General features: G+C 44.9%; 1 protein-coding gene across 2 annotated transcripts in view; it reads right to left on the bottom strand.

Moving 5' to 3' along the window:
• The window catches only part of ASAP1 (ArfGAP with SH3 domain, ankyrin repeat and PH domain 1), a 335,628-nt gene that overhangs the window by 124,042 nt on the left and 185,988 nt on the right, over window positions 1–25,598 (bottom strand). For both annotated transcript variants that reach the window (XM_068983842.1, XM_068983843.1), the window contains one exon: window positions 15,578–15,650. In XM_068983842.1, the coding sequence (XP_068839943.1) occupies window positions 15,578–15,650 (73 nt within the window). The remainder of the gene's footprint in view (window positions 1–15,577; window positions 15,651–25,598) is intronic.

Genomic DNA, 25,598 nt, shown 5'->3' with positions numbered 1-25,598 from the left:
GTTTGAGCATTCTTTGGCATTGCCTTTCTTTGGGACTGGAATGAAAACTGACCTTTTCCAGTCCTGTGGCCACTGCTGAGTTTTCCAAATTTCCTGGCATATTGACTGCAGCATTTTCACAGCATCATCTTTTAGGAGTTGAAATAGCCTCACTGGAATTCCATCACCTCTGCTAGCTTTGTTTGTAGTGATGCTTCCTAAGGCCCACTTGACTTCACATTCCAGGATGTCTGGCTCTAGGTGAGTGATCACACCATCGTGATTATCTGGGTCATGAACATCTTTTTTGTACAGTTCTTCTGTGTATTCTTGCCACCTCTTCTCAATATCTTCTGCTTCTGTTAGGTCCATACCATTTCTGTCCTTTATTGAGCCCACCTTTGCATGAAATGTTCCTTGTTATCTCTAATTTTCTTTAAAGAGATCTCTAGTCTTTCCCATTCTATGGAAATGTTAGCAGAATCTAAGACAAATCTTCTTGGCCTCGACAAGGACAGAGTGCAGTGCATTCAGGAGAGGACGTCAGCACACACACACAAAAGTGGTCAAGAGGGCTAGGCTGGATTCCTTGATTGTTACTTAATTTACTTTTTGGCTGTGCTGGGTCTTTGCTGGGGTGCAGGCTTTTCTCTGGCTGTGGCAAACCAGGGCTGCTCTCCAGTTGCCGGGTGCAGGCCCCTCCCTGTGGTGGCTTCTTTTGTTGAGGAGCATGGGCTCTAGCGCATGTGGGCTTCAGCAGTTGCAGCTCCCAGACTCTAGAGCACAGGCTCAGTAGTTGTGGCACATGGGTTCAGCTGCTCCAAGGCATATAGGATCTTCCCAGATCAGGGATCAAACCTGTGTCTCCTGCACTGGCAGGTGGATTCTTTACTACTGAGCCACCAGGGAAGCCTGGACTCTGGTTTTGGTCCCTGGGGAAAGGCATTCCTTACTGGCCCTCATGGGCTCCCCTTAGGGTAGGTACTGTGAATTCTAGGTGGCAAAAGAATCTTAATCTCACTTTATAACCACTTCCCTGGTGGTTCAGTTGGTAAAGAATCCGCCTTCAATGCAGGAGACCCAGGTTCGATCCCTGGGTTGGGAAGACCGCCTGAAGAAGGGCGTGGCAACCCACTCCAGTATTCTTGCCTGGAGAATCCCATGGGCAGAGGAGCCTGGTGGGCAACAGTTCATGGGATTGCAAGGAATTGAACACAACTGAGCGACTAACACTTTCACTTTCAACTCATAATCAGACATGGTAGGGATCATCTTCTCTGTTTCACAGATAATAAAATGAGGTCCTGAGAAACGAAGGGATTTGCTAAGAAATGTGCAGCTACAGCTAGCCTGGGCACATCCCAGCTCTTCTGCACTGGGGCCACTGTTTCCACTCGTCACTGTGCCTGCAGCCCAGGAGCAATACAGCAAGACAGATCTCTCCATCTCAGGACTCAAGTAACAGACATCACCCTGAGGGCAGACAAGCAGGAAGAGGGCTGTAGAACTGCAGCTAGGTACCACCTAACTGTGCTGTCTGGGACTGAGAATACACAAAACAAAATGGAGTGTAAAAAGAAACAAGGCTGAGTAGTACTTTCTTCTGTTAGTTAATTTGAATTTTCTACAGAAAACATGGTAATCCACATTACACTTCCACATGGGAAGAAAAAAATCAAATAGAAAATGTCACTCAAAAAAAAAAAAAAGTCAGCCCCAGGCATTCCAAAGAAGCAGCCCCCTGCAATTCTCCACACAGAGAACGTGTATGGTAGATGAATTGTCTGAGACACGGAAGAATACCATTCTGCCACCGGTGAATGCAAGTGATGTCATCCTCACAAAATCATCCTCTGACAGCTCCTGAGCATTCTGTCCCATGGGACTGATTATCAGTGAAAGACACTTCATGATCAATAGCAACTTGCTTGATTTCCATACTCAAACAGAGGATCAGAAAAATCAATGTGGAGTTATCTTTCCAGGCTAAAGACTCAACTGGAAAGTCCCTCCAGTCCTGGGAACAGACACTTTACGATTCTTGTCTGCTCCCAAACCACATACGGCATTCAACACACGGCCGACTGCTTTCTGGAGGTTATCACAGAGCATGGCTGCCTTACGATGGTGTATAAGGTGAAGAACCGCGAAGGAGCTGCTTCACGTGTGATACGCCAGGTGATCGGGAGAGCGTGTGTGAAAAAAGAGAGGGTTTAAGCACACCTGGGGAAAGAAACATACACAGAAACAAACCCAGAGACCCTGGCTTTCCTCCAGAGAAGTGAAATATCTTCATACAGGAAAAAACAATCCGAATTTGATGAGATATAAACCATCCAAGAGCACAGTCGAATGCAGTTTGAAACAAGCAGGAAGGTACAGGCAGGCTACAGAATCTTAGCTGCAGTGGTCAGCAAGGGCTGTTCAAAGGAGAAAGGTGGTCCTGAGAAAAGAACTACAGGCCTAGAGAGGGTCCTGCTGAGTGAAGTAAGTCAGACAGAGAAGGAGAGATACCATGTGACACCCCTTACATGCGGAAATGATACTAACAACCTTATTCACAAAACAGAAACAGAATCACAGAGAACTAACTTAGGGTTACTGGGTAAGGGGGTGAGGGGTGGGGGAGAACAGGGCAAGGGGATAGTCATGCAGTTTGGGATCCACATGTATGCACAGCTCTATTTAAACTGGATGATCAACAAGGACCTACTAGAGCACAGGGAACTCTGCTCATGTGGCAGCCTGGATGGGAGGGGAGTTGGGTGGGGGGCGGGGCGCAGAGAATGGATGCATGTATGTGTACGGCTGAGTCCTTTTGCTGTCCACCTGAAACTATCACAACATTGTTAACCGGCTATATTCCAATACAAAACAAAAAGTTAAAAAAAAATCTATAGATAGCTACTGACCTGAATATTTAAACAGTGAGAAGGGTCAGTGAAAAGGACAGAAAATCACAAATGGGGTTATATATTTGTGTCTTTAACTGATGAGATTTAACTTAGCAGATGTGAAAAAACAAGAGAGACAGAGGTAGAGAGTGAGCGGGCCCCCATTCCACTCAATGAGCGCATGTCCCTGGGGCAGGAAGACACGCCAACCTGCTCTCCACCTGCTGGCAGAGGGCCTCTCTCCCTGGGCTAAGGGTGACTGGCTTAAAGACCATGTGTCTTTAAATACCAGGGCTCTTAAAGGACTGCCAATGCTACGTAAAAACACAGGAGTTCTATTTCAAGTGTACTTTATAGGCCATCCAAGCATATTCAAGGCTTGCTTTGACTCCATGGGTTACTTTCCATCCAGGCAGACTTTAAAATCTAACCTCAAATCAAGTGTGACTGTAGATAAATATATTTTACTTTACAATAAACTAAGTTTAAGAGAGCAGACATCACTACTTATCCTGTTCATCCTATTACTCACTCATCTCGCTGATACTTAGTAGTTCTGACTGAACAAATGAAATGCCAACTTTCAACTCCACTAACCTCAGTTGAAAGTACACCTCTCAAGTCACCTGTCATACACTGGCATTTATTATTTATTGATTTAAGTCGAATTGCCTTAAAACATAGTAACCGGCTGTGAGCCAAGAGTGTTCTGGCAATTCTTTCTAGCTCTAGTTCAATAAGGGCTTAATAAATGAATTAGTCATATATGATAATAAATGAATTAGTCATATATATTTAAAAAAATTTTGGCTATGCTGGATCTTTGCTGCTGCTGGGCTTTTCTCTGGCTGTGGCGAGCAGGGTCTACTCTCGAGTTGCAGTGCGCAGGCCTCTCAGGGAGGCCTCTCTTGTGGAGGACAGGCTCCAGGCTCATGGGCTGCTGCAGCTGCAGCTCCTGGGCTCTGGAGCCACAGGCTTAAGAGCTGTGGGGCACGTGCTCAGCTGTTCCACGGCATGTGGGATCCTCCTGGATCGGGATTGAACGTGTGTCTCCTGCACTGGCAGGTGGACTCTCCACCACTGGGCCAGCAGGGAAACCTTCTCATATATGATTCTAATAATTAAAGGCCTGCAGTTGTTAACGTGACAGAGTGACTTCTGCCAGGCTAATGCTCCTTTCATTAACAACGATAAACGATGGACAAAATATAAAAATAACAACCGTTTGAAGTCACTGCAAAGTACACAAAGGCATGAAGAAAGAGGCAGGGATGCCAGCCTTTGAGGAAGGGAACTGCTCTGGGAAAAGACCATCTGTTACTGGCTTTTCTCCTGAGGACAGACCTCAGTTCATGCTGGGCAAGAACAGAACTTCTGCAGAAAGTGCATTTTACTGAGCTAAGGTGTCAGAGGTCAGAATTCAGGATTGCGTTAGCAGCTGGATATTGAGTGGCAGGGCGGGGGTGGGGTGGGGATCATAGAAAGGAGGAAGTCAGAGAAAGAAGAGCCCGCATGTCTGTGTATATCCTCCCTTCAAATCCTTGGCTGACCCTGCACTGCACATGTATGACTGATACTTCAAGAAGCCCTGTGGAGGACAACATCTGAGAGCTGAGCAGGTTTCAGCCAGCAAGTTTCCCTAGACTGAGTAAGGTATGGAATTCAAGTCCCACAAAGTTAGCAGGGCATGGTAAGCACTGTGGGCTGAAGGCCCAGAGGACTGTACCTTTGGAGTACGGACCATGTAGCAGGACGAAGAGCTGCATCCTAGGACCGTGAGCAAAACTAAAACAAACTCACCCTAAAAACGCTTTTCACAGGGTCAAGGTGATGGCTGTTGTTCAGCTGCTAAGCCGTGTCTGACTTTTGTGACCCCATGGACTGTAGCACACCAGGCTTCCCTGTCTCTCACCATCTCCCAGAGTTTGCTCAAACTCATACCTGTTGAGTCAAGGTGATGGTGATCACCAGCAATTCAACTGTGTACTAAAATAAACACACTTCTTAGAAAGGTAACTATCCAGAGCCTCTACAACATGTACTTCACTATGTCTACCTTGCAAACAGAAACTACTGGACATGCAAAGAAACAGGATAAGCAGCTAAAAGTCAACAAAGTCAAGAGAAGCAGAACCACAGACAACCTGGATGTTGGTTTAGTATGAAATAAGTTCAAAAATAAATAGTACAGGACCTCCCTGCTGGTGCAGTGGATAAAAATCCACCTGCCAGTGCAGGGGACACAGGTCCGACCCCTGGTCCAGGAAGACTGTACAGGCCATAGCGCAGCTAAGCCTGCGCACCGCAACTCCTGAGCCTGTGCTCCAGACGCTGTGAACCACAGCTACTGAGCCTGTGCGCTATGACTACTGAAGCCCATGCACAGAGCCTGTGCTCTGCAACAAGGGAAGTAGCCGCAGTGAGACGCCCGTGTGCTGCAACCAAGGGTAACCGCCGCTCACCACAACTAGAGAAGGCCCAGACATAGCAATGAAGACCCCGCACAGCCAAAAATAAGTAAATGTTACAAATACCTTCAAGAATGTATAGGAAAAGTCGGATAAAATGGGTGAGAAGATGAAGAATTACAGAGGAGATAAAAATTCTAAAGAAGGACTAAATGGAAATCTAAGAACTAAAAACTACAATATTCAAATAAAAAAATTCATTGGGCGAGATTATTAGCAGACCAGATGCTGCAGAAGACAGAAGCAGTCACCTTGAAGACAGGTAAGTAGACATTATCCAAACTGAAGCACGAGAAGTATAAAGACCTAACCTGAACAAGCTGAGTCTTGATGACCTGTGGGGACGATATCTAACATAAAAGTAACTGGAATCCCAGAAAGATAAGAGAACATAAGAATAAGTAAACAATTTGAAGACATACAGGCTAAAAGTTTTCAAAGCTTTGATAAATTTTTTTTGGAATTAACTGCAATTATAATAATTATCACTGATTATTATGTCCCGGGCTTCCCTGGTGGCTCACAGGGTAAAGAATCTGCCTGCAATGCGGGAGACCTGGGTTCAATCCCTGGGTCGGGAAGATCCCCTGGAGAATGACAAGCCACTCCAGTATTCTTGTCTGGAAAATCCTATGGACAGAGGAGCCTGGCAGGCTACAGTCCGTGGGATCGCGAAGAGCTGGACTTGACTGAGCAACTGACATGCACTATGTCCTAGCATCAACACTAAGTAGTTTATATATGTATTTCCCACTTTTCACAAAGTAGGCATTAACGCCCCGTTTTCAGAATAAGAAAACTGAGGACTGAAATGGGGTGGAGGGCGAGGTGAAGGGTCTTGGACACATCTCCACGGTCGCAGATCTAGAATGACAAACTAGGTTTGTCCAGACTTTCCCTTGGCTATAAGCCTCGAGTTGATAAGGATGAAGGCGATCAACACCATCACCACTGGTTCTGAATCATATGTGTTATTCTTCACGACAGTCCAGTGAGGCAGAAATTATTATTCCCTTTTACAGAAATGAAGACCCAATTGCTTAAAGTGTTCTCTGTGCACAGGTTTTTCACCAACAATCAGAGGCTAAATCAGTATTTGATCCCAAACTTGTCTGAACTAACCCACAGTACTTTAATGATGGTGTGCAGGAGGCATGTTTAATCTACGTAAGAGAATATACGAATATACTGGTCTAAGTGCCTCGTTGTTCATGTACCAATTAGGCTAATTACAAAGGACACAGTAGTAATAGGAGAGAAATTGGGGAATACTTTGTGGGTAATCCTCAATTCCAGCTCTAGCTTGAAGGAATAAACCTGCTCTCCGTTTTAAGTGACCCATCTAGCACTTCCAAGTTACAGGATTACTGCTTCTTTTTCTTGTCTCCCTGTCTCCACAGGTGAGGCACCCCAGGATGGCGTGCCCATGAGTTCTGCACCCCACTGAATGAATCCTCAGTGCGCTATCCTGGGTCGGCAGTCATTCACCTCTGATAGCTAATAGTCTTGGCAATTCTGCCTCGGCAGCTTTGGGATGATAAAGAACTAAGTTTCAAGACTTGTAGCTACTGACAAGCTGTGTGAGTAATTTAAGCCAGGTTTAAATGTAAACTTACTAGCTATGCCAGTAATTTAAACCAGGTCCCTTCACCCCTAAATCGGGGATGACAATGTCTTTCATGCAGGACTGTTGAGATGATTAAGCAACAACAGGCACCTGGCCTGTAGCAGGGACTCAATAAACGGCAGTTATAATTTATCACTTCTATCAAACTTGGACCACGAAGGTACAGAAACATTTTTTAATCGTCACCTTTAACGGAGTGTTTTTCTTGTTCATCTCAAGGCTTTTCAAAAGACCGGAACTACAGGTTATAGAGTAAGTGTTCCCAATTTCACTTAACATGAGTTAATTTTTCATGAAGCATGCTCCCATTAGTTGTAAGCAAACATTATAAAATATTAACTCACTTTAAAGTTAAGACCACTCATTCCAGATCAGCAAAATGGAGGAAGTGCATACACATACATACCCCAGATAGCTTCTGATTTCAAGTAACAAGAGTGTTTGAGCCAATGGCTTGAATAAAAAAACTGTCAGTTCCCAAAGAGCCTCAAGGTGTAAGGTTATTCTGGAAAGAGACTTCAATTTTCTAAAGGCAGCTTAAAAAAACTCCTCTGGTTTTATCCCTACATAATTTGAGCAATAATACTCTAGACCAGATAATTGTACTCCCTTTTAGAAAAGCCTGCTTCCTTGATCATTCTGAAGGAATCCATTATTTTGCTTTCATTTTTTAAGGAGTAATGATGGGGGACCTCCCTGGTAAGATACCGCATTCCCAACTAGGGGTCCTGGGTTCGATCCCTGGTCAGGGAACTAGATCTCACATGCCGCAATTAAAAGATCCCTCGTGCAACCAAATAAATAAATAACAATAAAATATTGTTTTAAATGAAGAAGTAATGATGGACTCACAAGAATTCAAAATGCCTTGAAGGTCCAAAATAATTTGTTTAAACTTTGCTCAAATCACTACAACTACCATCAAGAGCTATTTGCAGTTTTTCTGTCTAGGGCCTTCTATTCCTGAGGGCCTAGTTTTGTTTATTTATAGGTTTACTTTCATTCCCTGGTGGCTCAGAGGGTAAAGCGTCTGCCTACAATGTGGGAGACCCGGGTTCGATCCCTGGGTCGGGAAGATCCCCTGGAGAAGGCAATAGCAACCCACTCTAGCACTCTTGCCTGGAAAATCCCAGGGACTGAGAAGCCTGGTAGGCTACAATCCATGGGGTCGCAAAGAGTCGGACACGACTGAGAGACTTCACTTTCACTCAAAAAAATTTTTTAAATCAGATTATCAGCCACCAATTTGGAAAATGGCAAAAAGGAGAAAATATTCTAAACACGGACTATGTTCTCTGTATACCTCTTGACATTCTTTCCATTTAAATTCGAATCTATTTTTATCTCTATCTATTCTTAAACTGTGGTGTTGGAGAAGACTCTTGAGAGTCCCTTGGACTGCAAGATCCAACCAGTCCATTCGGAAGATCAGCCCTGGGATTTCTTTGGAGGGAGTGATGCTGAAGCTGAAGCTCCAGTACTTTGGCCACCCCATGCGAAGAGCTGACTCATTGGAAAAGACCCTGATGCTGGGAGGGATTGGGGGCAGGAGGAGAAGGGGACGACAGAGGATGAGATGGTTGGATGGCATCACAGACTCAATGGACGTTGAGTCTGAGTGAACTCTGGGAGTTGGTGATGGACAGGGAGGCCTGGCGTGCTGTGATTCATGGGGTCGCAAAGAGTCGGACACGACTAAGTGATTGACCTGAACTGATTCTTAAGAAAACTTTCTCCCCACAGAAAACCACAGGATTAAAAATATCATTACAATTAAGACTCTAAACTTAATTATCGACTCTACTTACAATTAACTTCACACTATACCTTTAAATGTGAGAAAATGTTAACTAAATAAAAATAGCTGAAATGAAGTTGGAAATTACTTGGATATAAAGATTTACTTCCTATCCACTGATGAATTTAGCACTTTACCTTTTAAAATCTTAAGATTTCCTCATATATGACAAGCTATTTCTTAAAACATAAATTATCAAAATGAAAATCTGGGGTGAACATCACATTTTAATTTTGTTTTTAAAAATACAAATGTTCTTGTAAAACCACTCACTATGCAACTGTAACTGAAAATGAAAGGGGAAATAAAATAGGAAGCAATAAGAAAGCAGCGTTTCCTTTCCTGACTGACAAAAGCTGGGAACTATTCATGACCATCCAGCTCTATTTCAGAAATAATACTTCCCTATCATATGCTTGTAATCAAATGACATACCACTGTCACTTTTTTATTTGCTAAAATAAAAGGATTTGAGAACTCGAATTTTCAGACTAACGATGTTACAGAGATTTCTAGGATACCATGTGTTACTAATAAGCTAAAATGTACTCCAAATATATCTTGGCATGAATTTTAAGGAAGCCACCATATAACAATAAAACACACATTTTGATTTGTGATTCATTATTTTTTAATCACAGAAAAAGACCTAGTAGCAGGAATATCCTGGGTTTTTCCTGCCAAGGAGAAGTGTACATGTGTGTGTGTTTAAATAACACCTCTGTTAAAAAAAAAAAAAAAAGAACCAATTCAACTCAACTAAGTCATGTGATAGTAAAACAAATTTGGTACACCCACGCTCACAGTGAACCACATGACTCTCCCACTTTATACAAGCACAGTGTACCACTTTCGTCTCCAGCAGCATGAGACGTAGTAAGCTCTCCTTTCTCTAGAGACACACTGGCTTACACTGGACCCACCACCTGCACACACATGCTGGTGCTCAAAGGGGCAGAAATCCTGTGACTGTCAGCCCCACTGCAACTCTTCTGACCTCAGGTCGCACTCAAAGACCAAGAGCAGGATGTCGGTCAGAGCTGCGGTCACCTGAAGGTTTGGGGCTAGCCAATGTGCTTCAGTGGCACTTTCTGGTGGGGAAAAAAGGCCTCAGGGCTGCTTGAGTGTCCTCACAGCATGGCAGCTGGTTTCCTCCAAACAAAAGAAAAGGTGGGGGACCTAGGTGGAAGCTGTCTCTTATATGAACTGGCCTTGGAAATCACATGGTATCACTTCTATTACACTCTCTTCAATAGAAGAGAGTTCTAAGTCTGGCATATGTCCAAAGCAAAGAGAATCGGACTCTATCTTTTGAAAGAAAAAAAACCCCAAAGAACTGCAACATCCTTCAAAACCTCTACAATGTTCAAGAAAATATCAGCTATTTTAAACATTTATTAGTGGGAGAGAGAGGGAAAGAACACACTCACCAGGTAAAACTTTCTTAATGACAATGTATTTCACAGTTCAACACTGTTAAGACTTCAAAACTTAGAACCAATATAGAAGAATTGAACGGCTTGGAAATTTTCCCCTTGATCCAAGTAGTTTGCAGAATTCAGTTTTTTGTTTTTCAAAATCTCCTCATATACAGCAGCGACAAGTAAGAGAGAGACAGACAAATTCCTAAAGCCATTTCAAACTAAACTGCTTAAAGGGAGATGATTTGTTTTTCCAGTGAAAGATCTCTTATTAACTTATAATTAATACTGATAAAGCTTACATGCAAAAAATAATAGATACCCTCATAGAGCAAGTCTTTCCACCATTCTCAACCATCTTTCAAATCGTTTTGGGGAGGTGGGTGGTTGAGTACTCTCAAACCAGAAATACAGAAATGCTTCTTAAAGTTCCGAAGAACATCAGATGGCCTTTGTGTCACTTAAGCACTGTGAGAAACCAAGAAAATTATGAAAACACACTGGGAAACAGACATCAGGGCTCAGCCTCTTGTGGCTTCTCTGGAAGAGACCAGAAGCCCTTGGACAGGAACGGCCTGGATTCCACTGAGTATGGCTCATGGGAAGATGTGCAACATCACTGTTTTACTCATCTCGTTGTTTTTTAAGAATTAAATGTCACAGGGCTGCCCACATAAGCTGATAAAAAAAAAAAAACAACCCTAAATACGCTGTAATCATTGGTGACTGCAGAAACCCTATCAGGCCCCTGCAGTGGGTAAGATCTGACTTTATCCCCACATTTCTAGGCCACAGGGATGATGATAACTGCTATTGTGGCCCCTATCTGAGAGGCACCAAAGTCACCTCATGGGTTACACTGCTGTGAGGTTACATTTGATGGATTCATTCATGAATATTCACGACCAGTGAATATTTAATGGCCACTGACAGAGCATTTCCTGGGGACCCATCCGGCTGATAAGCAGCAATTCATCCTGTGCTTGTTGAGCTCCTGCCAAGTGTCAGGTCGACGACATGCATACAGTAGCTACAAACAGCCAAGCTGGAGTCAGCCAGGCTCCCCTCCCAGTCCTTGCCAGTTGTGGCCTCCTGGACAAGACGGTGTGCCCCTTCACAATTCAGCTCCATCATCTATAAGGAGGAGATAATAGCAGACCTACCGCAAAGGCTTGGTGGGCTTCACTTAGTATGGCGTGAGCACCCACTGCGTGCTCCAGAGGTATTCCCCACCCACCCTCTTCGAATGACATCAGGTTTCCTTTTTGTATCCTGCAAGCTTTCCTTTAGTACTTGCCAGTTTCTAAGTACTTTCCAGCTTGAGGATCTGATATTAACATCTCTCTCTCTCCCACCGGACTGTCAAATTATCATCAAGGCAGAGATTCTGTCTGATTTATCTAATATACCCAACATCCCAAACAGTAGCATATAATAGAGGCCCAATAAATATTTGATAAGCTAATAAACTATGCTGGCAAATTCACAAAATACAAACATGAAAGACACAATACCGGCCCGCTAACAAGGAGTTCCCAGGCCACCGATGCCGTTCTCAATTCCAGTTGTATTTAGTCATCTGGGGAGTAATACTGCTGTAAGCCCAATACTTGGCCCCTACTGTGGAACAACTCTTGGAGGGTGGACCTATGGGAATCTCTGCTGTTGTGTTTTAAAAGAGTTGTTCAGGTGATCTTTTAAAAAATTATTTATTTTTGGCTGTGCTGGGTCTGTGATGCTGTAATGTGCCAGCTTCCCATTGAGGTGGCTTCTCTTGTTGCAGAGCATGGCTTCTAGGACATAAGTCGCAGCACGTGGGCTCAGGAGTTGTGGCACATGGGCTTAGCTGCCCTGCGGCATGTGGGATCTTCCCAGACCAGGGATGGAACCCGGATCTCCTGTATTGGCAGGCGGAGTCTTTACCACTGAGCCACTAGGGAGAAACCCTTCTTCAGATGATTTTAATGAAAAGGCAGGATTGACACTCACTGGTCTAATGCTTGAAAGACTGAGCGACAGTTACCCTACTGTGTGAGCTATGTTCTTCCGGGGATGATGGAGGCGTCTTGTCTCTGCACATATTGTAGCTGCTTGTCACAAGTGACTACTGCGGACTCAGTGTGGCTACTGACATTGAGGGCCTGAACTGAATTTTAATTTAAACTGAAAAAGTTATGTGTGGCCAGGAGCTCTTCTATTAGCCAGGGCAGAAGACATATGAGAGCCCGGAATCCAGGTGACAGGACTCAAAGCTCCGTGGGCTGTGGTCTCACCCACAGGAGAGCATCACTGGGCAGCGGAGACCAGGCTAGACTCTGCACTCACCCCGCAACCCCACACCTTCCGCACACGCAGGACAATCTCTCCCACTGCCATGCCCAGGACGGCTGGGACCAAGCACAAGAGCCGCTGTGTGAGCTGCTGAATGGTGTGGTCATTGTGCAAAACGAGGCGATGTGTCTTGAGTAAGGACTCTTGGAAAGAAAAGACTGGCAAGGAGCCCCCAGCAAAGAACTGACATGGCACACCTCAGATATGTAAATCAGAAGTTTCCCTTTATGAGTCACAGCGTAAGCTGTTAACATTACGGAGAACTGACATGCATTCCTGAGGCAGACAATGGCTCATTACATTTGTTATAAAATCAGACTGGTTCCACATTACTGGTAGAAAGGCTGAATTAATACAGAGAAGGCATCCACGCTATTGACCTACCTGTCATTTTCCCTCGCCTATTGTGTGTTAGCCAGGCACTACATGGCAGGCAGTATGTTAGGGACCTTAAATATTCCCTCATTTTGTCCGTATTAGACTCTGTAAATTAGACGTTATTTTCTCATGTTATGGTGAGGTAATTTAAAACTCATAGAAGTTAAATAATTTACTTGACTTTGACAAACAGGAATAAAGCTATAATTCAAACTTAGACCTACGTTACACCTAAGATCGTTTTTTTTATAAAGTTTGTCTCATATTCTATTATATATTCAATAGATATGATACTGTCCAACAAACCTCCATTTATTTTCTGTTTTATCAAATCACGGTCAATGCTTCAATGAACCTACTTGTATATAAAGCATAACACACACACATACATGTAGAAAAGTACATATATTCTAAGTGAGCATTTCATGAATTATCAAAAAGCAGACTTAACTATGGATTTGATAGACCAATCCATAGTTTCTTACAGAAAAACCCAAATGACCTTATTGGCCAACCCAATAATACACTCCAAATCACGAAACAGGGGAATGCCAGCACCTCAGAAGCCCCTTGGGCAACCTGCTAGTAATTTATCCCATCCTCCACAAAAGAGCTAATATCTGTAAACGGCCTACCACCTCATGAGAGTTTATCAGATGCAAGCTAAGAGAGAAGTTACAAATTATGTGTATAACCTAGGCCAAGACTTAAAGTACCACTTGGTCACTAGATAATTGGACAAATACCATTTATCTACTTTAATTAGAAGTTAGTGTATTATTGGACATAAAGAAATTAGAGATGGGTCTCAAAGAACCAGGGTACAAAATCTGTTAATTAGGATTATAGAGTGCCCTAGGCTTGGGGCTTTAAGGGTGACAAGTGACTGATTCTCAGCTCTGATAAGGTGAGGAGGATCAGGAAGAGTATCTGAGGGCTGAGCTCTGCCTGGTTCCACGTTCCTTTCAGTCCCATGATTTTACCAAAATAGGGAGCATAAACTTAAATAAAATATAAAATGAATAAAATATGAATGTATCATACTTAACTAAACTCCCAGGAAGTGGCAGACCTTTTACAGATGTGAACTACTTAAATCCCTTCAACAGTCCTGTAATAGCACCATCCCCACTTTACAGAGAAGATGACGGAAGTTCAAAAAGTGGAGCACCTGGAGGTCACGAGGCCGGTCAGGGTTAGAGCAAAGATGGAAACCCACCCCCACCGGACCTCGGAGCCCTGCCCTGTCCAAACACCCTGCTGCCTTCCCCTCCCAGGTGTTCTCTTCTGTAACAGACAACTGACTTCTTAGAGACATGACCTCTGGGAAAGTCAGCTGATGGCTGCAGTAACAATAACAAAATATGTGAGTCACAGACCTGGAAACTCCTTTCACGTTTCCAAGCCTCTCTCCCCCGGGGATGCCAGAACCTACTGTTTCAAGTGGACACCTACTGTTTATCTTCATTCAGTTTGTTTCTTCTTATCCACTGACAACAATTCTTTGCGACCCCATGGACTACAGCCCACTGGGCTCCCCCGTCCATGAGATTTTACAAGCAAGGATACTAGAGTGGGTAGCCTTTCCTTTCTCTAGGGACTCTTCCGAACCCAGGGATCGAACCCAGCTCTCCCGCATTGCAGGTGGAGTCTTTACCAGCTGAGCCACAAGGGAAGCCCATTTGCTGACACAGGTTACCTGGCCTGCCCTGAGCCACAAGCAAAGCAGGCTGTGGCAGGCTGTGTCCAGGTGTCCACTTAGCCTTGTACCCCACATCCCCTCTAACTTTCACCCCACGTCTGTCAGCAATTGGTGGTGGTGGTGGTGGTGTTCAGTCACTAATTCGTGTCTGACTCTTTTGTGACCCCATGGATTGTGTAGCCCACCAGGCTCCTCTGCCCATGGGATTTCCCAGGCAAGAATACTGGAGGGGGCTGCCATTTCCTTTTCCAGGGGATCTTCCCTACCCAGGGGTTGAAGCTGAATCTCCTGCATTGCAGATGGATTCTTTACCACTGAGCCACCTGGGAAGCCTGTCACCAATGTTAATTTTCAAATGTGTACAAGTACGCTTCAGATGGAAAAGATCCTTGTTTAAGTGAATTATAGCCTGACCAGCCACACAAAGAGATTTTACATGTCACTTGTGGCAAAATTACCTAAAACATTACTAAGTTTTTCAATGTATAATAAAACCTACTGCAATTAATGGGCTTCCCAGGTGGCGCTAGTGGTAAAGAACCTGCCTGCCAATGCAGGAGACATAAGAGACATGGGTTCTATTCCTGGGTCAGGAGGATCCCCAGAGGAGGGCATGGCAACCCACTGCAATATCCTTGCCTGGAGAATCCCCTGGACAGAGGAGCCTGGGGGACTACAGTGCATAGGGTTGCAAAGAGTTGGACATGACTGAAGCAACTTACCACTGCAATTAATGTTTTTTCTTCTTTTTTCTTGGGAACCAGTAACAGGCTTGGACTGACAGAAGAACTGAATTTCTTTGACTTACTTGGTTTTCCATTTGTAGAAAGTCTTTCATAAACTTAGCACCTGACAAATAACAGAAAACCTTGGGTCTCCTGCACTGCAAGTGGATCCTTTACCCTCTGGGCCATCAGGGAAGTCCAAGACTATCTATAAATATATATGATTGGTGCTGTCCGTGTTGGTAAGTACTTACCTTGACCGGAATTATATATTGCTTTTACAGACTTCTTAACTTTCTGTAAGGCTGTTCTATCTTGGTCTAGAGCCTAAAAGAGAAAAACAGGGAGAGAAAGTGTTAGAAAACTTGGTAAGTTTAAAAAAGAAAAGAAAAAGAAAAACTTATTCATAACTGCATTTGTTGTGCTAAGCACTGCAGCAACAGCAAACTGGCACATTTATCTAATGGCGAACCATTTCAGAGACATGATTTGCCCAGCATTTGAGTAGTTTTGAGATAAATGCAGTTATTCCATAAGGCTCAACATTGGGTGAAGTGGATAACGTGGTAGTCAGTTGGTAACTGTGCTAAGTTATGCACAGGAAAGAAAATAGAGAACACCTAATAAATCTTAAGATTTGATTCCTTCACTTGGAAAGCTTATAACTTGGGAAAGGAAAAAGGCAAACATGTGACATGTTCCCAGAGGATAAAGCACATCATCAAATGGTAACTTCAGCCAGAAAGAAAACATTTAAGGGGGTGTAATAAGTAAGAGTGGCCCCGAAGTGCTTCTCAAACTTTTAACTTGAGGATTATTTTCAGTGTTAAAAATTTTTTTGATGACATAAGGCTGATATTTCAAATATTCCACTTATTAAAAATCACAACATGGAAAATGCTACCATGATGCTGGTAATGCTTACACATGATTTCTTAGGTGATGAATGAACACATCTCCAGCCATCTGCCTGTATTACGGAGGGGGGTGGGGGTGGGGTATACTGGGGGACTGTCACTCCTGATTCTTAACCCAAGTGCTGGATACACAATTGTGTTTCATTTGAAAATTCATCACACCATGCACGTAGGGTGTGCACTCTTTTCTACGTGCGCATTACACTTCAAAAGCAAGTCAGTATAAGATAACACTCTTATGCATGCTGACTTAAAGTTCTTAGAACAACTTCAAGCCCCTCTCTGCTCTCCCAAGGGTCTAGGATCCATTCACAGGCTGGGAACCCCTGGATGGTTACGTGAACATGTGGAGGGCAGGAGCAACAGCAGCCATCGTCATAAACTCATTTGTATAGTTTAGGAACATTAAATGTGCACTCACGCCTATTACGTCGGCTAAACCTCAAGACACCAGAGGAGTGAATGGAGGCCCACAGAGGACAGGACCTTCCTCACTGCAGGAAGGCGCCCGGTGACGGCAGCAGGCACCTACTATTCCCCTTCTGCAAGACGGGTTTTCCTGCTGCTCTGAACGTGGGGTTCAAGGGGCCCTGCTGCCTTCCTCTGGCTCCTGCTCTCTGGGTGAACGTGGTGAATGCTAGCCTCAGTCCTGCCTAGGATTTCTGGGCTTGGGAACAGGGATTGTAACATTCAGCCCCTTTCTGATGATGCACGCCTGGGGGCTGCCACGGCTTTTGTGGTGGAAGAATCTGGCCAGACAGGATGATGCTAACAGAGACAAGCACCAGAAACAAGAGGCGGAGGAGGCAGTCCTTGCGTCCAGCTGTCCTCAAGGCTGTGTCACCGCTAGCCTTCCTGCAGACTGAGGACTCCCTTCAGTCCTCAGCCAGCTGAACCTGAGGCTGTCACTTGCAACCACGAGTCCTAAGTAACACAAGAACGGAAGTTTCAGTTCAGTTCAGTCGCTCAGTCGTGTCCGACTCTTTGCAACCCCATGAATCACAGCACGCCAGGCCTCCCTGTCCATCACCAACTCCCGGAGTTCACTCAGATTCATGTCCATCGAGTCAGTGATGCCATCCAGCCATCTCATCCTCTGTCGTCCCCTTCTCCTCTTGCCCCCAATCCCTCCCAGCATCAAAGTCTTCTCCAATGAATCAACTCTTCGCATGAGGTGGCCAAAGTACTGGAGTTTCAGCGTTGGCATCATTCCTTCCAAAGAAATCCCAGGGTTGATCTCCTTCAGAATGGACTGGTTGGATCTCCTTGCAGTCCAAGGGACTCTCAAGAGTCTTCTCCAACACCACAGTTCAAAAGCATCATTTCTTCGGCACTCAGCCTTCTTCACAGTCCAACTCTCACATCCTTACATGACCACTGGAAAAACCATAGTCTTGACTAGACCGAGGACTTACTACCCAGATGTAAGCTTGGTGGAGAAGACACACCCAGCAGATAAGACTCTCTGAGTTGCATCTTCAACAAAAAAGAAAGCAGTATCTGTATTTTTCAGATAAGGAAATGTGGTAGGTCATCACTAAATATTTTTAAGAAGGGAGGAAAATATTAACTTGCTCGAAGTCATAGAGTCAGAAAGTGCTAAAGGTCACATTTCACACAAATGGCTCTTGAATCCCAAATCTAACGGGATACTGGGATAAAAATAAGACTGCAGGTCAAAGGCTATTTCTGCCACACCCATCACTTACTTCCCACCTCCATAACTTTGTCACAACCACATCCCACCTGTACTCCCTTTTTTGTATTCTTTTTAAATCAATGCTTTTCTTCAGGTCCATTCCCCCCCTTTTTTCCCCCATTCACATCTTCTTTTCAAAAAAATAAATGGACATTGTAAAGAGCTGGATCATTCATCATTAACAGAAGATACCCTAAAAATGACGTAGTACCTCTAACTACACAAAATGCTCACCTTACTACCTCGAACCATCTCATCTAACACCAGGGACACTGCATATCACGCTTAAGAAACCATGTTTCACGACATAGTTGCAGAGAAGAGACAAAGCTTGAGTTATTTCAAAGATCTGAGGTTTGTACTTTATAAAGGGAAAATAACTAACATTTTAATAAATGTTTAGTCACATAGGGAGCTGAGGTTTACACAGATTATTCCACTGAATTCTTACAAAAACCCTCTGAGGTAAGTGCTAGTACTGGACTCATTTTATAGATGAGTCAACAGAGGCTTAGAAAGTGGAACTTGCCCAGGTGGCAGAGTAGGGATTTGAATCCAGGTCTTCACAGTAAAACGCCACCCCCTAATCACTACCAGTACTGTATTCCAATGATATCCCTGAGGAACTGAAACTGAAAGCAATCTCATCTTGAGTGGGGAATGTCCACCAGTTTGCAGAGGCAAATCTGAGTTAAGATAGTTAGGTTACTGGTAAGAGTGGGAAGGGAAGACATTAGTGAAAATAAGTGCAAATAAGCACTCATTTTAAGAGATGGGATCCAAAGGGTTTATCGTTTGATGAACTGCTTCTGTGGTGAGGATATTTTAAAAAATAATTCTAATAACAGCTACCATTTATTTTTTTACATACATATTGAGCATGCCTGCTAGGCTGCTTCAGTCGTGTCTGACTCTTTGCAACCCTCAGGACTGTAGCCCACCAGGCCCCTCTAACCATGGGATTTTGCAGGCAAGAATGCTGGAGTGGATGCCAAGCTGTCCTCCAGGGGATCTTCCTGACCCAAGGATAGAACCCAAGTCTCCTGTGGCTCCAGGGAAGCCTTTATATCCATTATTACTGCCATCTTTTTTTTCCTGATGAAAACTGCTGCTTTATTTTGGAGAAGTCAAACGGCTTGGCAGGTGTCACATACCAGGTAAAAGAAAAAGCAGCTGATGCTTTTTCAAACAAGCCACCTAAAAACCCACTGTAGATGGCATGCTCGTGTTTCTCCTGATTTTTTAATAACTTTAGAGAAAGAACAAAAGATCTTCTTCTGGAAGAAAATACACTATTGGCTTAGCTTTGGGGAGTGATAACCACTGAAGAATGATTCTACTCATAGAGAAATTAATGAGTGGACTTTAATGTCCACGCACAGAGTTAATGACTCCCAATAAGCAAAGGGCTGGGGAAGATTTCAGCCGTAACATTTTATGAGGCCAGTTATCTGCTTCCTTTCTGCAGGAGGGAGTCTCAGAAATTTATGTTGGATTCTTACCAACCTGTCTATAAACTAATAGGATGTAAAGTTCACGTACTTACTTTTAAAGGTTCTTAATGACATCCACAGCCACCATTACATCTAGGTGACACTTCTCTTTTTACACTCTCCTATTTGGCCACTGGCAAAAGGCAGCCAAGTAAAATGCACTTTTAAGAGCCCCGTGTTGAAGAGAGCTAGGGAACGCTGTCCTTCAATCAAACAAGGCTCCCTCCAGAAATAACACATGTCTGAATGTGCTAGAGAGCGCCATCCCCTCGACCGCCAGACAAGCAACACTCGGCAGTGACATCTTTTAAAATGTCCTGTGTGTAAAACTAAATAAAGTGGAGAGAAAGGTGGCAGATGAATGGGCCTCACAACTGTCCTCTCTCTCAACCCATTAAAAGTATGTTAAAATTCGTGCCTGTGTTCCAAGTATGCATCTGAAGGTGAATCACTAGAAAAGGCCTATGTGTTTGTGAGAGAAGGAGAGAGGGAGAGGGGAGAAGGATGAATGAGCCAAGGCAGGAATCCAGGAGAACAGGCTGATCTCTAATGATGCAATAACACTTTCCCCATCTAAGAATTCTGCAAGACAGCAACTTCGCCTTCTCTGCATTACCGAAGAGCAGGGGCATTAACCTCAGAAAGTACTCTCATCTTTATATGGAGACATCTTATTTCATGTACAGTCCTAACAAGTGTGGGCATCTGAACACACAGACAAGGCACAGGCTGTGCAAACTAGCGAGAGGCTGCTGGAGAAACCATACCACAGAAGCTGGCAACCTGAGGGCTCAGAAGGAGTCTACAAACTGGATATGAGAATGAAAAAGAATTCTGTAAGAATCAAGGGGTTATTTGGGGTAGGACATGGAGCCTTTCATAGCCCTCTGGGCCAAGCCACATCCCTGGGTCACAACAGATGCTCTTGAAGATGCACAGGAATCCAGCCATGTCTGTTCCCCTCCATTTAGGGCATTTGTACTGGCTGATCTGTCTGTCTGGAACTCTCCTCCCTGAGCTCTTCAGGTGAGGGTTCTGTTTACCCAGGCCTCAGGTTATCAGCCCCTCCTGTGACCTCCCTAGTGGTCCAGTGGCTAAGACTGCATGCTCCCTATGTAGGGGACTGGGTTCCATCCCTGGTCAGGGAACTAGATGTCACATGCCGCAACTAAGACCTGGCACAGCCAAATTAAAAAAAAAGAAAAAAAAAGCTCCTTCCTCCAGGAGACCTTCTATGATCACCTAAAGCAGCTTATCCGCTCTCCCCCACCATTCACTCTCTCATACACTTCACACTGGATACTCAGCAGCGCTACACATCCCTGAAATGGTCCTGGTCGTGACCTGTAAGGAATTTCTCTCCCTCCACCGGGAGAAGGAAAGCACTATGGATGTGGGCCCTGTGGAACCTCTTCATGGCCGACTTCCCAGTTCTGGCGTCCAGCTGAGCGGAAGCTCAAAAATGCTTATGAAACAAAGTTACAAATAATGAATCAACGAACCCCTCCTTATTCTCAGCTCCCCAAATAGCACCCTACGCAATGCAAAGCTTGCCTTGAAAATGGCCAAACAGAATTTTGAATTGAGAAAACATGGCCCTCTGCAATTCTTCCCCTGATGGTTTTGAACAGCTGAGGTCTAAAAGTACGTATGTGTTAAATGCGTGAGTGTGTATGTGTGTTTGTGAGTGGTGATTCATGTATGTCACACATATATGTATAAGGAATATGACCACTCAGTACCTCGAGTAACGGTTTAAAACGACAGACAGAGCTTACACATTTTCAGTTAGTTTTGTGTCTCAAGATGGTTATTCTGGCAACTGTTAAAAACATTTTACTGCAATACAGTACACCTACGTTAAATGAGCAATGCCAATATGACTGCTAATACTCATTAAGATTTTCTCTTTCAGAATTACTTTCTAAGTCCAGGGCACCTTCTTTTCAATATACTCCAAGTGGGAAAAAAATGTGTCTTATTTTAGGTAGATGTGATTTTTGAAAACAAAGCACAAGTCTTTGGTGCTAAGTCTTATGCGTATGCTTACAGAGAAAGCAAACAGTGGATAACAAATAACTGCACAGATTTCTTACAGACATGCCTGGGAAGACAGCAATCACACCTCCCACCCTCTAGGGATGCTGAACATTAAATAGATTAAAGTACCTGGATGTGGCTGGCACAAAGCCTTGCATGGAGCAGGTGCTCAAAAATTGCTAGCATCATTACGCTCACCTCTGGAGGTGCTTCCAAGAGAGGAGTTTCTGAAACACCTGGAGCAGTGACAGCACAGCGTCTCTGAAACAAGCACTCCCACTAGCAAAGCGGTTTCTTCAATGAAAAGAATTTTTACTCAGTTGGGGGGAAAAAAAGGAGCGCTTCCGTTTTATTATTTTAATAGTCCTATTCAGGGAGGTAATTTCAGAAATGCATTTCAATAGATGCATTTGTCCCATAATCACCACAAGGTAAGAGCTCTTCTTCTGTGCAACTGGCTTAATAGGGAAATCAAAGGGAGACGATGCTGGCCCGATTTTGGTTCAAAGCCCAGATGCTTCATCCTTCACCTTGCTGAGCAACCCCACTGCCTTTCTGGGAGGAGGGAGATGCCTAATTAATTCTCATAAACTCTCTGAGAATGAAATAGTGATGGAGGCTCGCGTGCAGCCTCCTAGCCAAGTCAATACATTCATTATCCGTCACAAGACCCCACACCCTAGCATGCATGTGTGTAACTGTAGCGTGGACCAGGCGTGGGCCCAGAAAGCGAGCCAGTGGGATGAAGGGAGAGTGACCATGCCATTTCCTCACGAAAGGACTGGGGCATCTGAACACACAGAGAAGGCACAGGCTGTGGCAAGTGAGAGACTGCCTGCTGGAGAGACCGCACCGACAGAAGCTGGGAACCCGAGGGTTCGGAAAGATTATTCAAACTGCACATGAGAACGAAAGAAAAAAATTCTTTAAGAATGAAGAGGCCACTCGGAGTAGGACATGGAACCTTTTGTACCCCTCTGGGCCGAGGGGCATTCCTGAGTCACAGCGGAGTGCCAACAGATGCTCTCAGAGATGCACAGGAGTCTAGCCACGCCCGTTCGCCCCACTCAGGGCATTTGTACCAGCTGATCTGTCTGCCTGGAACTCTCCTCCCAAAGCTCTTCAGGGGAGGGTTCACCCAGGCCTCTGGTGGACAGTCTCAGGTTAATGCAGCTGAGTCTCTGTTCTGATCAATCCTGGGTTTTTATGGCACTGGCTCACTTGTTCATCCATTAGCTGTGGCTGGCTCAGAGGGGTCCCTCCTCTGGGCCAGGCACTGCCTCTGCCTCTGCTTCCCCAGCTGCACGTCCCCTTCTACCTGCTGCATAAGAACAACAAAACCCTTCACTAGGCCAGCTGGGATGCTTGGGACTGCGTTAGATAAGACATGAAGGAAGTTATTCATAAAGTAGGAATCCTCCCTACCCTGGGATTTTGGCCACACTTCCCAAACTGTACTATACTTCACCTTGAATTTTAGGGGTTTAATACCTCTGTTTCTTCCTCTACTTGTCAACTGAAAGCACTCCAATGATAATACTTGTATTTGTTTCTTTCTTTGCACAGAAGACACTGAGTAAGAACTTGCTCCGCTGAATGAAAGGAAAATACACACGGAAGGAAGAAAGGATGAACCCAGTGGTCCAATACTATGGCCACCTGATGAAAAGAACTGACTCATTGGAAATGACCCTGATGCAGGGCAAGATTGATGGCAGGAGGAGAAGGGGACGACAGAGGATGAGATGGCTGGATGGCATCACTGACTCGAAGGACACGAGCTTGAGCAAGCTCCGGGAGTTGGTGATGGACACGGAAGGCTGGTGCGCTGCGGTCCACGGGGTCGCAAGGAGTCAGACACGACCGAGTGACTGAACTGAACTGAACCAAGGATAAAACCTATGTTCATCACTGCCAGCCAGGCCCTGTGAGGTCCAGGGCTGGTGGCCTCTGACTCTGTTCCCACACTCTCCACTCATGTGTAAGCCACATCCGCAGTCGTTTTGGAACCTATAAGCTTGAATCCACCCAAGAGCTTCTGCAACTGCTAACATCTCTGCTGAAATCCTTTTCTCCAAACTCTTCCCCAGATGTAAAGGGGTGTGGCCTGCTCGCTCTCTCCTTTTTTCTTATGCATTCACCTCAAATGCTGGAAGCACAGCCCCTATTAACCTGAGGATTGGAAGTTATGGGGGCGCTGAGAGGCACCCTGTGGTTCAGCTACACATCAGCACAGGAGGCCAAGAGCAGCTCACATGAAAGGAAGAGGGAGAGATGGTATCATTTCTTAGTTTCAAGATTAACACGAGTTGAATGAGGCTGCTACACAAGGGGAAATGATCAACCTAAAATAAAACGTGATTTGCATAATGCATCTCAAAAAGGGAAAGTTGACAGGTCATCCACATAGGTTTTAAGCTCTTTGTGCTATTTTAGACTATAAAAGTGTCCTTAAGATTCAGATTCTCCTTTGTTAATACAGATTTCAATCAGAAACTTCTGTCCTCTACTCTACCTGTAGCTGAATGGCTGAACCAGAGGGAATCAGACTCACAGGCAGCAGAGAATTGCGGGTGCTGAGGACTAAGGGTTTGGACCCCACTTCACACGGAAGCTTCAGACTTCACAGCTCAGATATGCAGCAAAGATCAATGTATCACCTTAAGCAATGTTGTTGTTCAGTCACTAAGTCATGTCCGACTCTTTGCGACCCCATGGACTGCAGCCTGCCAGGCTCCTCTGACCTCCTCTATCTCCTGGAATTTGCTGAAACTCATGTCTGTTGAGTTGGTGATGCCATATACCTTCAGCAATACCTCCTGATTGATTCTAAGGATCTATGCCATGCAGGAAAACAACACCAACCTATCAACTTTCCAGGCTGAAGAAAAGACACTGCATAAAACTGCGGCTCACCAAAGTCCTCTTTCCTGTGTACACATCTCGAGGAAGGAGACTACGCAAGGCCCAGAGCGAGGGCTCAATAAACGTGAGTCAGCTGAATCTGCCTCTGTACTAAGAGCATCTGAAAGTAAAGGTATACAGAACAGCACTGGGACTCACAGAATGCTATTTATTTCTCAAGCGCTATTTATTTTAAAAAGCTAAGTGTTTCATACAACCTCATATTGTCATAGTCAAGACTCCCTTCGCTGAACCAATAAACCGACTCTTGCACTGCTGTGGGGACCAACGGCCCCTTTAAGATCCTTAAAGCCATATAATAAGACCCGCTGGACTCAAAGCGCTAAGCCGAGTCTTGCTTTGCCCCGTGAGGCTGGGTCTCTACACCTAATGGTTCAACTCCCGCTGGTCTGCAACCATGTGGCACTGTTACCACGGGGGCCCCCCAGTTCCATGGGGTCACTGATATTCCAGCATTCAAGCCCTCGTTGGTGAGTGCAGCCTTTGCCTCTGGTGCATATCTGGGCCCTGAAAGAAGCAGGGCCTGGCTGCGGAGCCATCAAGAAACGGATGCTGTGGTGGAGAGCTCGGAGGGCCCAGCCCTTGACGACTTCTGCTGGCTCCGTTGGGACCTGCTCAGGCAAGTTGTCCTGAAGTGCCCCTGCCCTCCTCCCACGCCGCCACCACAGGGAGTGTTTCCTTCTTGCCTCCTCGGCCTCTAACTGTCCTTAGAGACATTTTTCTTTTAAAGAGATTTTTTTTTTTTTTTACAAAATTATTTATTTATTTCTGGCTGTGCTGCGTCTTTGCTGCTGCACGTGGGCTTTCTCTAGTTGTAGTGCGTGGAGGCCGTTCTCCAGCTGCGGTGAATGGGCTTCTCCCTGTGGTGGCATCTCTTGCTGGGGAGCAGGGGCTCCAGGGTGCTCGGGCTTCAGTAGCTGTGGCAAGGAGGCTCCAGAGCACATGCTCAGTAGTTGTGGCACATGGGCTTAGTTGCCGCTCCGTGTGTGGGATCTTCCTGGACTAAGGATCGAACCTGTGTCCCCTGCGTGGGCAGCTGGATTCTTAACCACTGAGTCACGAGGGAAGTCTTCCTTAGAGGCTTACATCGGCCCAGTCTCACCTCCCTTCTCCCAACACTGATGATGAGGGTGATAAAAACAACTGGAACGTGTTCTGATTTAACCCTCACAGTAACCGATCAGGACGTCTCTGTCACCCA

This window comes from Capricornis sumatraensis, chromosome 11 (genome assembly GCF_032405125.1).
Source record: "Capricornis sumatraensis isolate serow.1 chromosome 11, serow.2, whole genome shotgun sequence".
Classification (NCBI taxonomy): Eukaryota; Metazoa; Chordata; class Mammalia; order Artiodactyla; family Bovidae; genus Capricornis; species Capricornis sumatraensis.
This window is presented reverse-complemented; position numbering and strand designations above follow the sequence as displayed.